The sequence below is a fragment of the Hyperolius riggenbachi genome, chromosome 9, assembly GCF_040937935.1.
Source record: "Hyperolius riggenbachi isolate aHypRig1 chromosome 9, aHypRig1.pri, whole genome shotgun sequence".
Taxonomy (NCBI): Eukaryota; Metazoa; Chordata; class Amphibia; order Anura; family Hyperoliidae; genus Hyperolius; species Hyperolius riggenbachi.
Window position 1 is genome coordinate 49,119,296 of NC_090654.1, and position 15,986 is coordinate 49,135,281.

Consider the following 15,986-nt stretch of genomic DNA (forward strand, 5'->3'; position numbering starts at 1 on the left):
ATGCACGCATCTAGGTAATCTTTTGCAGCATAAGCAAGTAGATCAGTGACATCTACAGGACAGATATAGGAACAACACACATGATGTGCATGCCACTGGATTGATTTGCTCACTTTTAATCTGTTGCACTGTATTATTAACAGACATTACATCTATACATGGCGGTTTTATTGAATGATAACTAATCTAGAATCTCTTATATCCTGTAGGGACCCAGAGGTCCTCCTGGTGAACAGGGAACAAAAGTAAGTATGGTGGTCACTTCTTTATACTCCTCTTAATTTGAAAGCTGGAACCTGTAGAGAGCGCAATGTGGAAGTTGCCATCTTTTTTCCTTTTCTGAAAAATCCCATCTGGATGGCTGTCATGCTGGTCTTTTATTAATATAGAGTCTAAGTTACACTCGGAACAAGCATGTGGCCAGTGTAGTCACACCTAGAACAAGCATGTGGCCAGTGGAGTCACACTTAAACAAGCATGGGGCCAGTGGAGTTACACCTAGAACAAGCATGGGGCCAGTGGAGTTACACCTGGAACAAGCATGGGGCCAGTGTAGTCACACCTGGAACAAGCATGGGGCCAGTGGAGTTACACTTGGAACAAGCATGGGGCCAGTGGAGTTACACCTGGAACAAGCATGCGGCCAGTGTAGTCACACCTAGAACAAGCATGGGGCCAGTGTAGTCACACCTGGAACAAGCATGGGGCCAGGGTAGTCACACCTGAAACAAGCATGTGGCCAGTGGAGTCACACCTGGAACAAGCATGGGGCCAGTGTAGTCACACCTGAAACAAGCATGCGGCCAGTGGAGTCACACCTGGAACAAGCATGGGGCCAGTGTAGTCACACCTGGAACAAGCATGCGGCCAGTGGAGTCACACTTAAACAAGCATGCAGCCAGTGCAGTCACACCTGGAACAAGCATGCAGCCAGTGGAGTCACACCTGGAACAAGCATGGGGCCAGTGGAGTCACACCTGGAACAAGCATGGGGCCAGTGGAGTCACACCTGGAACAAGCATGGGGCCAGTGTAGTCACACCTGGAACAAGCATGGGGCCAGTGGAGTTACACCTGGAACAAGCATGCGGCCAGTGGAGTTACACCTGGAACAAGCATGGGGCCAGTGGAGTCACACCTGGAACAAGCATGGGGCCAGTGGAGTTACACCTGGAACAAGCATGGGGCCAGTGTAGTCACACCTGGAACAAATATGCGGCCAGTGTAGTCCACATGGAACAAGCATGCGGCCAGTGGAGTCACACCTGGAACAAGCGTGTCCTCTGGAGTCATACCTGGAACAAGCATGGAGCCAGTGTAGTCACACCTGGAACAAGCACGGGGCCAGTGTAGTCACACCTGGAACAAGCACGGGGCCAGTGTAGTCACACCTGGAACAAGCGTGTCCTCTGGGCCAATCAGGGATGGATTTACCATAAGGCACTGTAGGCACGTGTCTATAGGCGCCTGCTGATGGAAAGGCAGCCCACTCCCCTGCCAGAGTGCCCCTCCCTCCTTCCCTATGCAGAGTCCTGATGAGATAGTAAATAAGATATTATTCAACCTGCTCTCCGCATTCAACTGACAAGATATCCCTTCAGTCAGCGGCACCTCTAGCTACCCAATACTTGGGGACACCTCCAGCTACTGAATATTGAGGTTCCTTTAGCTACTCAATACTTGGGGGCAACTCTAGCTACTTAATACTGAGAATATATCTGCCTACCTAATACTAAGGGGCACCTGTAGCTACCTATGATGGGCAAGGGAAGTAAGGGAGAAGTGATAGCTGGGTCAGCCAGCACACTTGCGGTGTGGTTCGGTGGGGGTTTGTAGATTCCTAGAGGGCAAAGTCTAAGGTGCCAGGACATCTGTGCCTATAGACTCCTTTGAGATAAATCCGGGCCTGAGGCCAGTGGAGTCACGCCTGGAACAAGCATACAACCAGCAAAGTCACATTTGGAACAAGCATCCGGCCAATGGGATTACACCTGCAACTAGCATGCGGCCAGTGGAGTCACTTATGGAGCAACCATGTAGTCACTGGAGTTGATTTAGATCGCCTGATCCACATTTGTTGTAAAAGTGTGATTTAGAGTTGTAGGCAGGGACAGAATCTCCCATAGTGATACATCCCCACTATGTACTACATATTGGTGCATCTCCACTATGCACTATTTATTTTGGATCCCTTCCCACCTTCAGGGAGTGGATGGGATGAACCAAAGTAAACGAGAAGGTCGGTATTAGGTGAACATTCTGTTCCTACACACACCCTTAATTGGACTTAAGGTGGGTACACACGTCAGATAAAAGTCTTTGGAAAATGAAAGATCACAGACCAATTTTACCCCCTTTCATGTAGTATGAGAGCCATGCTCTACACAGTCTATTCTATGGAGCTGAACTCCCCATCAGATAAAAATCTTTGCAAGATGCTGCACACAAAGATGCTGTAGACATTCAAAAGATCATTATCTGCAAAATATCTGTTCCTGCAAAAGATCCGTTCCTGCAAAACGCATTCATAGTCTATGACATCTGCAGATCCAATACACACCTTGTTTAATGGACATTCATCTGCAGATCAGACAATTATCTGCGGATCTGAAGATCCATGTCAGGAACCGACCCGCGGCACGCCTGCGTATGCGGTTCCCGACTGCGGGTTTGACCAGATCAAGCGGGGAGCAGCCTTATTTAAGCTACAAACAAGGCTGTGACCCCCAGAACACTTCTCACTGCCACCACTAGCGGTTCGCTAGATACGTCCCCTCAGCTGTCGAGGGCTAAACACGCAATCTGCGTTTTCGTATTTGGGTCAGCTTTGCGCTTAGGCCGAATACGAGAACGCCACGCACCCACACACAGTTGCACTTCAATCTCTTCTAGGCTATAAGTGTTAGTTTAGCACAGCAGAAGTCAAGCTTATTAAATAATAATTTAATATTCCAGAAAAACATGGAACAATGCAGAACAGAATATATGCAAAAGATTACAAAAAAACAAAGTAAAAAAGTTACAAAATTAAGAGTTACAAAGATAACACACCAAGCAATTTGCTTACCAAAAATACAGGAATCCAGATACAAGAACCTTGGACTTTTGTGGACAGACACAATTCTGGTTAGACCAGGAGTCCACTAGCTTGGGCCAGGAGACCGGCTGCCACTACCGTCAGAAGAGAACTGATTTGAGGTAGCTGTCCCCTGGTTTTTATAATGAAATATTCGCCTCGAGGCTGTAAGCCTGTGTGGACGGGGGGAGACTAAATTTACTTACATCCTCAGTCATAATTGGATATTCAGAGATCCAACATCCACTATAGTACCCACACCCAACAAAAGACTTCCTTAGCCCAATTTCCCCAGGTTACAATGTCTATACATCAAGAGATTGTTAAATGAGGCTTTTCAACTCCACCAATAATTTAATTTCCTCACAGTGAAATAGGGTTTCTTCACCACAAGCTGACATGTTTTAGACTTTTCCTGACTAGGCTTGCTTTGTGTATTGAGACAGTGGGCCGTCTCCTGAGTTCAAAAAGCCAGGCAGATAATCCCATTAGTAGAAACTCAAAGCACCTCATATGGTCAAGACAATACCCACTTCCTTGCCCCAAGCAATCAACGGCAAGAGCTCCCTTGTAGCAGACCTACATGGAACACAGGCAGAAAAATGAAAGAATACGTTCCTGTTCCTTACATCCTAAGCACCCCAATATATTCCTGACACGCCCCCTCTTCCAGACGGCGCCGGCAGATGATTCTAACGAATCGTCCTGCCAAAGCCGACACTGACGGCCGGGCCTGGGAGGGGGGGGGGTGTAACTCCTTAGCTCCAAGCTACAGGAATGGAAAAGTTGGTCAGGTTGCTGCAATGTGTCGTTGCCCTTGACAACCTGACGTAACCAACCAGGGGAAAGCGAGTCAGTGACGACCGTGAATTCGCGACCATAGAGACAGTGCTGCAACTGGGGAAGGGTTCCAACCGTCGCTACACGCACTCTCTCTATAGTGGCAGGAGCTATCTCCTTTGGGGAACGAATATCTGCCGGTCTGCCTCCTCCACTTCGGACAGCTCCGAGGGAGTAACTTCCCAGAACCCTCTCAGCCCGCCCCTCCCAGCTGGTGACCCGCTGGCCAGCCCCCTGAGCTCTTCCTGGCTGCTGTCAAATCGAACAGCCCCAGAGAGCTCAGTGCTGCCTGTCACACATTCCAGGAAGGCTGCAGACGGAGAGGCTCCTGGGCCCTCAGGGCCAGGTTCCGAATTGGATGTAGCTGACCCAGCAACATTTGCCACTTCGGTGGACAGTCCCTCTGCTGTAGACCCGCTAGCGCTGCGGGTTACCCCTGCAGCTGAGGGAGCGCCCACCTTACACATATCATAAACCACATCACCTTTGGTCTTGAAACCATCTGAAGGGGGAAGATCTGGCCTGGTGCCACCTGCCCCTTCAATGGACAGTCCACCTGCTGCAGCCCAGCGAGCGCCGCTGGTTACTCCTGCAGCTGACGGAGTGTCCACATGACACACAGCATTATGTAGTACAACACATATGACATCAGCATTATCAGCCCTACATATATTGTCATTTGGGACATCACATAAAACATCCACATTATCTGTATCATTACACACATTGCTACTCAGCACTTCACAAGTAGCATCAACAGTTCTTGCATCGATCGCCTCGATAGTCCGTGCGTCATAAATGACATCATCAGTTTCTGCATTCTCCGTATCAACATGTCCCACTCCAGGCCTAGGCACTGGAGAATCACTAGGGCTGGCTCCTAGTACACAGTCCATAGCCCCTGGGGCCTCACCAGCACTCCCCCCTTGCACAGCATTATCAAACCGCACCTGGCAAGAGTCCTGAACTTCTGCTGGGGGTGCAGGCTCCACAGGGTTAGGAGTAGGCTCATACCGGGCCACTAACCGTCCCAGGTCAGTACCCAGCAAAACGTTGGTGGGGATTTTGTCGGTTACCCCAACTTCTTTCAATCCGCTGCCGGCTCCCCAATTCAGGTGGACCAAGGCGGTGGGTATGGCTGGGGTGACACCCCCAATTCCTCTGACAGCAATCATTTTCCCAGGTATGTACTGCTCCGGGTTCGCAAGCTGGGGATGTATGAGAGTCACTTCTGCTCCAGTGTCTCTCAGCCCAGTGGCAATTGTTCCCCCAACCGTGACAAGCTGCAGATTCTCTGCATAGCCAGTAGCATTCCTGGTAGCACACAAAGCCGTTGGGACTTCACTGGGGTTTGAGGTCTCACTGGATTTTGGGGCCTCCCTCTTCCTCTCTGGGCAAGTCCTGCTGATATGACCCACCCTGTCACATACAAAGCATTTCCGAGTGTCAGGGGTTGGTTGCCTGAATCCAGGAGACAGTGGTGCTTGCCTCCTCTGGGTGCTGCTGGGTGACACAGGTTTAGCACTCTGTTCTCCCCTCCAGCTGGGCGTAGTAGTCCTCCGGGACTCAGGTGCTCTATGGGCGGTGTAGGAATCGGCCATTTCCGCAGCCTCATCCACTGTCTTTGGTTCTCGATCCAGCACAAACAGCCGGACCTCAACAGGACAGGTGTGTAGGAACTGGTCTTTTATCATCAGCTCCTGCAGGGCATCCAAGGTTTTGACTGACAGTCCTTTTAACCACTGCTGGAAGGCAGTGCGCAGGTTGCAAGCATGATCCAGGTAACTGTCATTAGGACCTCGCTGCACTGTCCAGAAACATTTGCGATACACCTCTGGCGTGAGGTGGTATCGCGCAATAATGGCTTTCTTAATTGCCTCAAAGTCTGTTTCTTCCTCCTGGGGGAGACTCACAAACGCCTCCAGGGCCTTGCCTCTCAGCCCTGGTGTGAGATATCTTGCCCACTGCTCACAGGGCACCCCATACTGCCGACAAGTCCTTTCAAACCCCTGTAGGAGAGTGTCTATGTCAGAGTCCTTGTCCATAGTGGGGAACTTATCCAGGGGGATTCTGTGGACTCGCTCACCTTCGCGTTCTGCGGGTCCAGCAGACCGGTTCTGCTGCTGAAGTTTAGCCAGCTCCAGCTGGTGTTGCCATTCAGCTCTTCCCTCCTCTGCCCGGAGTCTGTCCCTCTTGGCCTGGAGTCGCTGGGCAGCTTGTTCCCTCTCTGCTTGTCGTATTTCCCTCTCTGCTTGCCGATGTTCCAGAATCAGCTTAAGGCGCAGTTCGGGCTCAGCCGAACCTAGTAGCTGTAGGTCGGCTTCCAGAGATGTCATCCCCATGTTCGGTGGATCATCCAGGACATCGTCTCCACTCGCATTCTGTGGCGGGAGCAATTTCTCCTCTGGCGTGTCGTGAGCTGCATCCGCTGACGTTGAAGCACGGGCTTGCTCTGCCTCATCATACTCCTCGAGCGCACAAACTAACTGGTCCTTAGTCTGGCCGCTCACCGTCTCGATGCCTTTGTGCTCACACAGGTTGAGTAGTATCTCTTTGTTTTGCCTTGCATAGCTGGATGCTTTCTGAGCCATCGTGTTGCAAAAAAAATAAAAAGAAAAAAAAGGGGGGGAAGGGAAAGCAAATACCAAGTATGTATCTTTGAACAAAAAAAAACGTATATAGATTCTGCACTGAGTAGACTTCTGTAGGCTAGTTGCTTCTAGCAAGCTTCCAGCCTTTAGTACTCAGAATAGCAAGCTAAACTGCGTACTAATGTACTAAACGATCCCACCACTGCCAGCCAATTATGTCAGGAACCGACCCACGGCACACCTGCGTATGCGGTTCCCGACTGCGGGTTTGACCAGATCAAGCGGGGAGCAGCCTTATTTAAGCTACAAACAAGGCTGTGACCCCCCAGAAGACTTCTCACTGCCACCACTAGCGGTTCGCTAGACACGTCCCCTCAGCTGTTGAGGGCTAAACACGCAATCTGCGTTTTCGTATTTGGGTCAGCTTTGTGCTTAGGCCGAATACGAGAACGCCACGCACCCACACACAGTTGCACTTCAATCTCTTCTAGGCTATGAGTGTTAGTTTAGCACAGCAGAAGTCAAGCTTATTAAATAATAATTTAATATTCCAGAAAAACATGGAACAATGCAGAACAGAATATATGCAAAAGATTACAAAAAAACAAAGTAAAAAAGTTACAAAATTAAGAGTTACAAAGATAACACACCAAGCAATTTGCTTACCAAAAATACAGGAATCCAGATACAAGAACCTTGGACTTTTGTGGACAGACACAATTCTGGTTAGACCAGGAGTCCACTAGCTTGGGCCAGGAGACCGGCTGCCACTACCGTCAGAAGAGAACTGATTTGAGGTAGCTGTCCCCTGGTTTTTATAATGAAATATTCGCTTTGAGGCTGTAAGCCTGTGTGGACGGGGGGAGACTAGATTTAATTACATCCTCAGTCATAATTGGATATTCAGAGATCCAACATCCACTATAGTACCCACACCCAACAAAAGACTTCCTTAGCCCAATTTCCCCAGGTTACAATGTCTATACATCAAGAGATTGTTAAGTGAGGCTTTTCAACTCCACCAATAATTTAATTTCCTCACAGTGAAATAGGGTTTCTTCACCACAAGCTGACATGTTTTAGACTTTTCCTTACTAGGCTTGCTTTGTGTATTGAGACAATGGGCCGTCTCCTGAGTTCAAAAAGCCAGGCAGATAATCCCATTAGCAGAAACTCAAAGCACCTCATATGGTCAAGACAATACCCACTTCCCTGCCCCAAGCAATCAACGACAACTGCTCCCTTCTAGCAGACCTACAAGGAACACAGGCAGAAAAATGAAAGAATATGTTCCTGTTCCTTACATCCTAAGCACCCCAATATATTCCTGACAATCCAACCTGGTGGATCTGATCTACAGATAATTGTCCGTTAAACAAGGTGTGTATGAGATCTGCAGATATCATAGACTATGAATGCGTTTTGCAGGAATGGATCTTTTGCAGGAACAGATCTTTTGCAGATACTGATCTGTTGAATGTCTACAGCATCTTTGTGTGCAGCATCTTGCAAAGATTTTTATCTGATGGAGAGTTCAGCTCCATAGAATAGACTGTGTAGAGCATGGCCCTTATACTACATGGAAGGGGGTAAAATTGGTCTGTGATCTTTCATTTTCCAAAGACTTTTATGTGACATGTGTACCCACCCCAAGACTAAAATGTATTAGGGGCAGGAGAACAGCACAGCAGCCAGGCGACTGACATTTTAGTAAAAAATAATAAAGATGGCAGCCTCCAAATTTATCACATTAACGTTTTCTCTAAGTTAGGTCCTTAAACTTGTTTTAAATGTTTAACATAAAGGATACAGTTTATATTTTTGTTTAGACAGAGGGCTTGACTCACTAAAGGATGCTAACACAGTTAGCACGCCTAAAAGCTTTGCATGTGCAAACTAGGGTGCTAAGCAGTTTGTACGGCAAAGCTGTTACCGATCGCCTGCTATTTTAACGTGCGTAAAAAGTTTGCGCGGGTACAGTTTGCGCGCACCGCCTCGCTTGCAAAGTATGCTTATCACGCTACTTAGCATGCGAAGCGGCTGATTTTGCATTTGAAGCAGGGCGCGCAAAACTTAAACTTTACGTGCGCAAACTCTTTCGTGCATATTAGCGCGTGCAAAGCCAGTTTGCACGTGCTAAGTGGCTTTTCATTGATGTGCTAACACTTTAGTGAATCAAGCCCAGAGTGTAAAAGGCTTAAAATGAATTATTTTGTTTTGCTGTCTGTGTTCCCACCAAACTAAAGGTTCCTCATCTTCACTTCCTATTCCAGTGAGAGGTGGTCAAGAACACAGGAAGTAGAGGTTAATCTCTGTAATGGGTCAGACAGATAAAAAAAAAATTGAAAAAGTTTTTACTTCAGATAGGTATTTATTAACATTCTATACTTCCTGGTGATCATTCAGAGCTGAAATAAGAACCTTGGATGTCACTAAAGTAGAAGTGAGAAGATTTCTTAAAAGAGTCATAGACAGTTATAACATCCCAAAGCTAGTTATAAGCTTTCATACTAATATTTTTAAAAAGTTTTGCTTGGACTGAAGAAGAAGTCCATCACTGATAGAAAATGGCATTTTAATGTTGCTACCATTATCTGATGAGTTTAATACTACACTTTCTATAATCATAACTATTGTTCATGTTGTCACCGGAATGACTGTCCGCAACTACAAAGGCGAATTTAACTAGCGGAGGAGGACCAGAGAAATCACAGTGTCGATTGGAGATATGTGAAAATTATATTCAATCATAGTGACTCCATCAGAAAACACAATGGGCTTGATTCACTATGCAGTGCTAACCTACTTAGCACGTCTAAAGTCTTTAGGCGCGCTAACCAGGGTGCTAAGTAGATTAGCACTGGTTTTCTCAATCAGATCGCGCGCTAAGTACCGCGCGCAAAGTTTTGCGCACGCAAAGTCCTATGTGCGTGCTAAGTCCCATAGGCTTTAAAGAGACTCTGAAGCGAGAATAAATCTCGCTTCAGAGCTCATAGTTAGCAGGGGCATGTGTGCTCCTGCTAAACCGCCGCTATCGCGCCGCTAAACGGTTGTCCCTTCACCCCCAAACCCACCCCCGCAAACGTTAGTCGTGGAATTGGTCGTTCCTGGAGGCAGGGCTAACGGCTGCAGCCCTGCCTCCAGTCGTGTCTATCAGCGGCGCATCGCCGCCTCTCCCCTGCCCCTCTCAGTGAAGGAAGACTGAGAGGGGCAGGGGAGAGGCAGAGATACGCGCTGACAGACGCGGGGGTGAAGGGACCCCCGTTAAGCCGCGGGATAGCGGCGTTTTAGCAGGGGCATGCATGCCCCTGCTATCTATGAGGTCTGAAGCGAGATTTATTCTCGCTTCAGACTCTCTTTAATGGGCACTTTGCGCGGAGTGCCCTGCGCTCTGTGCAGTGCGCGCGTAAAGTTTTGTGCGCGAAAAGCTTGTTTAGACGTGCTAAGGGGGCTTTCACAGGCATGCTAACAGTTAGCACCGCTTTGTGAATCAAGCCCAATGAGATTAGAACTGTTAAAGGGAACCCGAGGTGAGAGGGATAATGGAGGTTGCCATATTAATTTCCTTTTAAACAATACTAGTTGCTTGAGGGATCTCCTAATTCTGTGTCTCTAATACATTTAGCCATAGAACCAAAACAAGCATGCAGCAGATCAGGTACTCTGACTCAGCTGACTCAGGTTTTACTAGATTAGCCATATGCTTGTTCCAGGGTTTTGACTGACTATGGCTATGCCAGAAAATCAACAGGGCTGCCAGGCAACTGGCACTGTTTATAAGGACATAAATATGGCACCCTCCCTATCACTTTTACCTCGGGTTCCCTTTAAAGAGACTCTAAAGCGAATAAAATTTGCCATTTTTACCTTGTATTTCGCTTCAGAAGTCTCAGCAGAGGTAAACCGCTGCGTCCCCGCCGCAAAAGAGGGCTTTAGATCCCCCTAAATCTCCGGGGAGGGGGGTGCGATCCCGGCAGCGCTTCCTGAAAGAGGCAGAGCTTTCTGCGGTAGCTCTGCCTCTAATGATGTTAATCGCTGCCTCTCCCTGCCCCTCTCACTCTTCCTTCACTGAGAGGGGCGGGGAGAGGCGGAGATCCGCACGGTGATTGACGTCAGGAGAGGTAGAGCTGCAGCTGAAAGCTCTGCCTCTCAGGGCAGCACAATCCACGACCGAGATGGCCGTGGGTGTTTGCCCAGTGATTTGGGGGGTCTAAACCCCTCGTTTTGCAGCAGGGACGTGGCGGTTTACCTATGCTTAGACTTCTGAAGTGAAATACAAGGTAAAAATGACAAATTTTATTAGCTTCAGAGTCTCTTTAAGGTGGACATAGATCACTTGATGTGCCACCAGATCAAACATTAGATAGATTCCTCTCTGATCGATCTTAGCAGAGAAGGACCTAGTGCCTGGCCACACACTGCACACAGATTTCCAATAGATGCTGAAATCTATTGGAAATTGTCATACAGCCGTCCCCCAAAGGAACATGTGTCTCCCCATGCCTGTGTGCGGTGTTGAATGCTCACCTGCCACACGCTGGTATGAATCCTGGCCTCGTCTGGTGACCAATGTCACAGCAAGTGCCTGTACCACATGCCACCGGCACATGTAGCAACGTCACACTGGCCAGGATTCACATCGGCATGAAAGGTAAGTGTTCAACAAAGCACACAGGCATGGGTGGAGGGGACATACGCTTGGGGTGGCACTGGCTGTGGTTCATTGGTTATGCAAAATTTGAACACAGTTACCACTACACACTCAAGCCCTTCCGACTGAGATTTTACAGAATTTCCGATCCCTTCAACCAATTTCAGATGTAAAACAAAGATCAATCATGTGGCCATGTTGCGGTATTGATTATCCTCCATCTGATAACAATTATCCGATGGAAAGGTCAATTGCCCCATAACATTCAGTAATGTATGGACTCTCTAAGTTTTATTGTAGCAACCAAGGGTAGAATAGAATGGTCTTTGGTTCATAGTCATTATAGACTCATATTCTTTTCTTCCCTAACAGGGTGACCGAGGACTGCCTGGCTTGGCCGGAGATCCCGGGGAGAAGGTGATTATGGCTCTCTTTATAACTCTGCAAGAAATATCGCTACAGACTAGTAACTACCCAGCTCTGGCTTATGCCAAAAAGTTGGGTGGTCCTGAGAGTTCAGTTCATGTAACCAATCTTCCCCTTATCGAGTATAGCAAGGATTATCTTGTATAAACTTGACACTTATTGAAGCAATGCATTGTAAGATTGTTAATTGACTATTGAGTAGTCGAGACACAGATGAACTTGCTGACTCCCAGGTGATTAAGCCTTACCCACACTACCAATGACTCATGCTGTCTAGAAGAAGAGAAGACAGCATCAGAAACAGGTAGGAGAGAAGTGATCACAAGTGAGCCTGCAACAGTCTTGAGTGACCTGCGGTTATTTTCCTATGGCTGGAGAAGACATAAGAAAAGGTGTTCAGTGAGAAACAGCTTTACTATTATTGACTAATTCTGTTTTCAGGTCAAAGCATTGCATTAAAATGCATGCATTCACTACAAGGAGACTTAATTTGTGTGCTCCAAAAGTGAAGTGACAATACATTGCCACAAGATGGTGTAGGCATACAAAAATAAATATATGGAAACATACACCATCCATACAGGGGCAGGACACTATATTTATAGATGGTACTTGTTTCTTCAGACTAATGTACTGTCTTGTTGCACTGCACTGAAACAAAAATCCCACCTACTACATTATGATGTATTCAGGAAATTAGGTAGGAACACGTCACAAGGCAACATGTTGCCAAGCAACATACCACTACATGCATACCTCCCAACTTTTTGAGATGAGAAAAAGGGACACTTAAGCCACGCCCTTGCCACACCCCTGGGCACGCCCTCACCACGTCTCTAGTCACGCATACCATAAAGATTTCATAAGAAACATATGTTGTTTTATAATTCAAACCACACTGATCCTTTCTATCCTGGTTCATTTTCCTTCATACTAACATTTTAAAATTAGTAATAAATCAATTTAAAGGTTGGGAATAAAGTTTAGAGTCAATCAAACACATTTTTAGTATAGAAATATATATATATTTACATAGAAAGAGGGACAAAGTCCTGAAAGAGGGACAAATGAGGGTGAAAGAGTGACAGAGGGACAGGGCTCCCAAAAAGGGACTGTCCCTCCGAAAAAGGGACAGTTGGGAGCTATGCACTACATGGGTTGTGAAGCATACTGTGAATGGTACAACAGAAACAATCAGGATCTTACAGAAGGATTTGACAAAGCAAAAGAGTTATAGAGGGGTTGTGGGAGCAGTGATGGAGCTACAAGCCATGTGTCAAATTTTACGTTGGGGCTTTACACACAATGAGTATGAATTGCATACCTCTGGGAGTAGTGATATTCTTGGGAGTCCTTTGAATTCCCTCAGAGCAAGGCAGTTGTTCCATTACAATGTCCACTAATCATGTTCCAAGGTCTTACCAGGGAAGGGTAGTTGTCTATGTAGACTCCAGGTTCTGACTCTTGATCCCTTCTTGTGGACACAAGTAACATCTGACATACGGTACTTTGTACAATCCTCAGCCAAGCTCAGACACCAAAATAGTTGTATGAGATCTGTGACCTTATGTACAACAAAATGTTTAGAACATCAGTACATACATTTTCACACACAAACACATGAAAGCCTTCCTTCCCTCCATCATAAGGCCTTCCATATTCACAACAGAGTGGTTCACAATTGGAGAAGGGATGGATGACGCTTGCCTGCTTTTTTGAGACGAAAACAAGGAGTAAGAAGTTCTTACTACACAGGATTGTATCAGAGGATGATTATTCAATGGTTTCAGGAAACTACCATGACAAAAAATCAGGTTGAGATTCTTGAAACCTTGACAGTAATTTGTGTGAGAGATAAAACTGAGATAAAATAGAGTTCACCAAGCTTGATGAGGCTTTCATCATCTAGCAGATCTGAGACTCTACGTCTTCATGATCTGTGTCTAGATTTAGCAATGCTTGGTGACCAGACATGGTGGAGGTGGGGAAGCAAATGGTTTCATATCCTTTTTTTAGTCTGATTTACTGTATAGTATAACAGTTATATTTTTTTCTTTCCAGGGTGATCGTGGTACTCAGGGATTTTCAGGTCTTAAGGTCAGTTTGTCTATTTGTTAGAATTTAATAACTTTATAGAAATGTATAGTGTGTGTGCTGGTTACATTTTTTAAACTTTTAGTACTGAAATGTCTTCTAACTTTATTTTTGTTAATATGGTAAATATGAAATATATATATATTGAATTAATATATGTACAATATGGTGTTATCTAAACTCCGAACCACAGCAGAAAAACAAACCACTAACCGAGAAATATAGTAGCTGGACAATACAGGCACTTTAATAATCATACAGGCGGTTTATTAAGTCAACAAGCTGCCAGAAGTTCCCAGTCCACAAGTGAGCATTGACCAATTAAAAATGTAATTTTGCCTTCTTAAAGTGACTCTAAGTGACAAAAAAGGAAATCTGGATTTACCTTGGGCTTCCCCGCCCCCCCCCCCCCCAATAGGCCACGAGGTCCCCCAACATCCTTTTGGTCCCTTCCGTGGTCCCAATGGCAGCTCTAGTAATCCGCGACTTCATTTGAAGTCGCGCATTGCTTTTTAATAGAGAGATTTTTGGTCTCTTTTAGGCGTACGTATTGTTATGTCGCCTGGTCAGATGGACGCAGGGTGAGCCGAATGATAGCTCACCCTGCTGCCGTTGAAATTTCGGGCGTTGTTAAATACTATTCCTCCTCTGAGTCTTAGCAACTCGGAGGAACACGAAATTCCAGGTCTGGCTATTGCCGTCACCTGGATGACACTGAAATTCCCACTGCTCCTCTGTAGAAGTAATAACATTATGTCTATGGCAGCAGGAAAGTCAGGAGCTATGCAGCTGCAAAAGAGCACCGGACAAACTATCTTGTCTTCAAAACCTTTATACCTGCTTAGTGGTTCTGGGTCACCATGAGCTATCTGGGTATTACTTAGGCAAAAAAAACAATCCTCAGCGATTCTATGAGTTTCCCACACTCAGATCAAAAGCTTTCTGCAGATTGCGCAAAACACAAACGTGGTCGCCACCAGGGATCAGAAGCTATATTCCTCATAAAAACACTTTTTATTGTAAATGTTTAAAAGCCAATAAGAAATAAAGCAGACTTGCATTGAGGGTCCTTGCAAGCAGGACCCTATTGCACAATAGCACATATAAATCAAAGGGCACATAAAGTGCTCAGTGCAGTGCAGTAAATGATTTGCCTTCTCTCCAAACTTCGGCCTTGTGCTGCCATCAACGTTTTTTTTATAACCCTATATGAGCAGCACGGTGGTGTAGTGGTTAGCACTCTCACCTTGCTGCGCTGGGTCCCCTGTTCAAATCCCAGCCAGGGAACTATCTGCATGGAGTTTGTATGCTCTCCCCGGCCCAGATCCATGTGGTTTTTCCTCCGGGCACTCCGGTTATAGCCCAATATCCCACAAACATACAGATAAGTTAATTGGCTTCCCGCTAAATTGGCCTTAGACTACGATACATACACTACACGATACATACGTAGACATATGATTATGCAGTGGCGTACCTAGGGAATTTGACACCTGGGCTGGGAAAAGAGATAAGATTACCTGCCATCAAGCTAATCTAAATTGCCTGGAGCTTGCTTCTCTGCTCACTACAGGAGTCCTCTGTCAGCACCTGTATCACTGGTTTCTGCAATAGCGGACTGCCCTGAATTATTGATTAATTACTCTGATCAGGATAATTAATCAATAGTCCAAGGCACTCTGGTATTACAACAGCCAGTGCACATGGCTACTAATGACAGGCAACTTCTGAAGCACTAAAGACATCCTGCCACCTGCTTATGTCCCAGCTGCAGCACAGCAATTATTCTCTCTGCTCACCCTGCTGTTCTGAACATTCACTCACTGCAGGCTGTGTGTAGCAAGCAAGACACATTGCCTATGGGGCAGGAAGTGGGAGGGGTGTTACATCTAGTGCAAGAAGCAGTACAGTCCCCTGCACTGCCTGCTGCTATTTTCCCGAATATTGACCAAACTATAACAAAAGGTCCCAGGCGGCAAAACACAGTGGCCGAGCACTACAGTAGCACCCTTAGCCATGGCTACACCCGGTGCTGTGAGCACCTGCAGCCCCATGGTAGGTACAACACTGTGACTATGGTAGAGATTAGATTGTGAGCAGTTACGTGATAAGATGATATACTCTGTATAGCGCTTTGGAAGATGTCAGCACTATATAAATAATAAATAAAAATAATAACTCTAACCAACTTACAAAAATAGGAGCAGCTAAACCCGCTGGTGGAAGTGCTGTAATTAAAATATTCTAAGTTATTATTTCATATGTACCTGAGTAAACAATGTTAAAACTCCATACATTCCCATTCAGTG

At 46.3% G+C, this 15,986-nt stretch overlaps 1 protein-coding gene across 1 annotated transcript in view; it reads left to right on the top strand.

Annotated features, from left to right (window-relative positions):
* The window catches only part of COL7A1 (collagen type VII alpha 1 chain), a 331,680-nt gene that overhangs the window by 182,535 nt on the left and 133,159 nt on the right, over nucleotides 1-15,986 (top strand). The window contains exons 44-46 of the mRNA XM_068254821.1: nucleotides 210-245; nucleotides 11,530-11,574; nucleotides 13,645-13,680. Coding sequence (XP_068110922.1) covers nucleotides 210-245; nucleotides 11,530-11,574; nucleotides 13,645-13,680 — 117 coding nt within the window. The remainder of the gene's footprint in view (nucleotides 1-209; nucleotides 246-11,529; nucleotides 11,575-13,644; nucleotides 13,681-15,986) is intronic.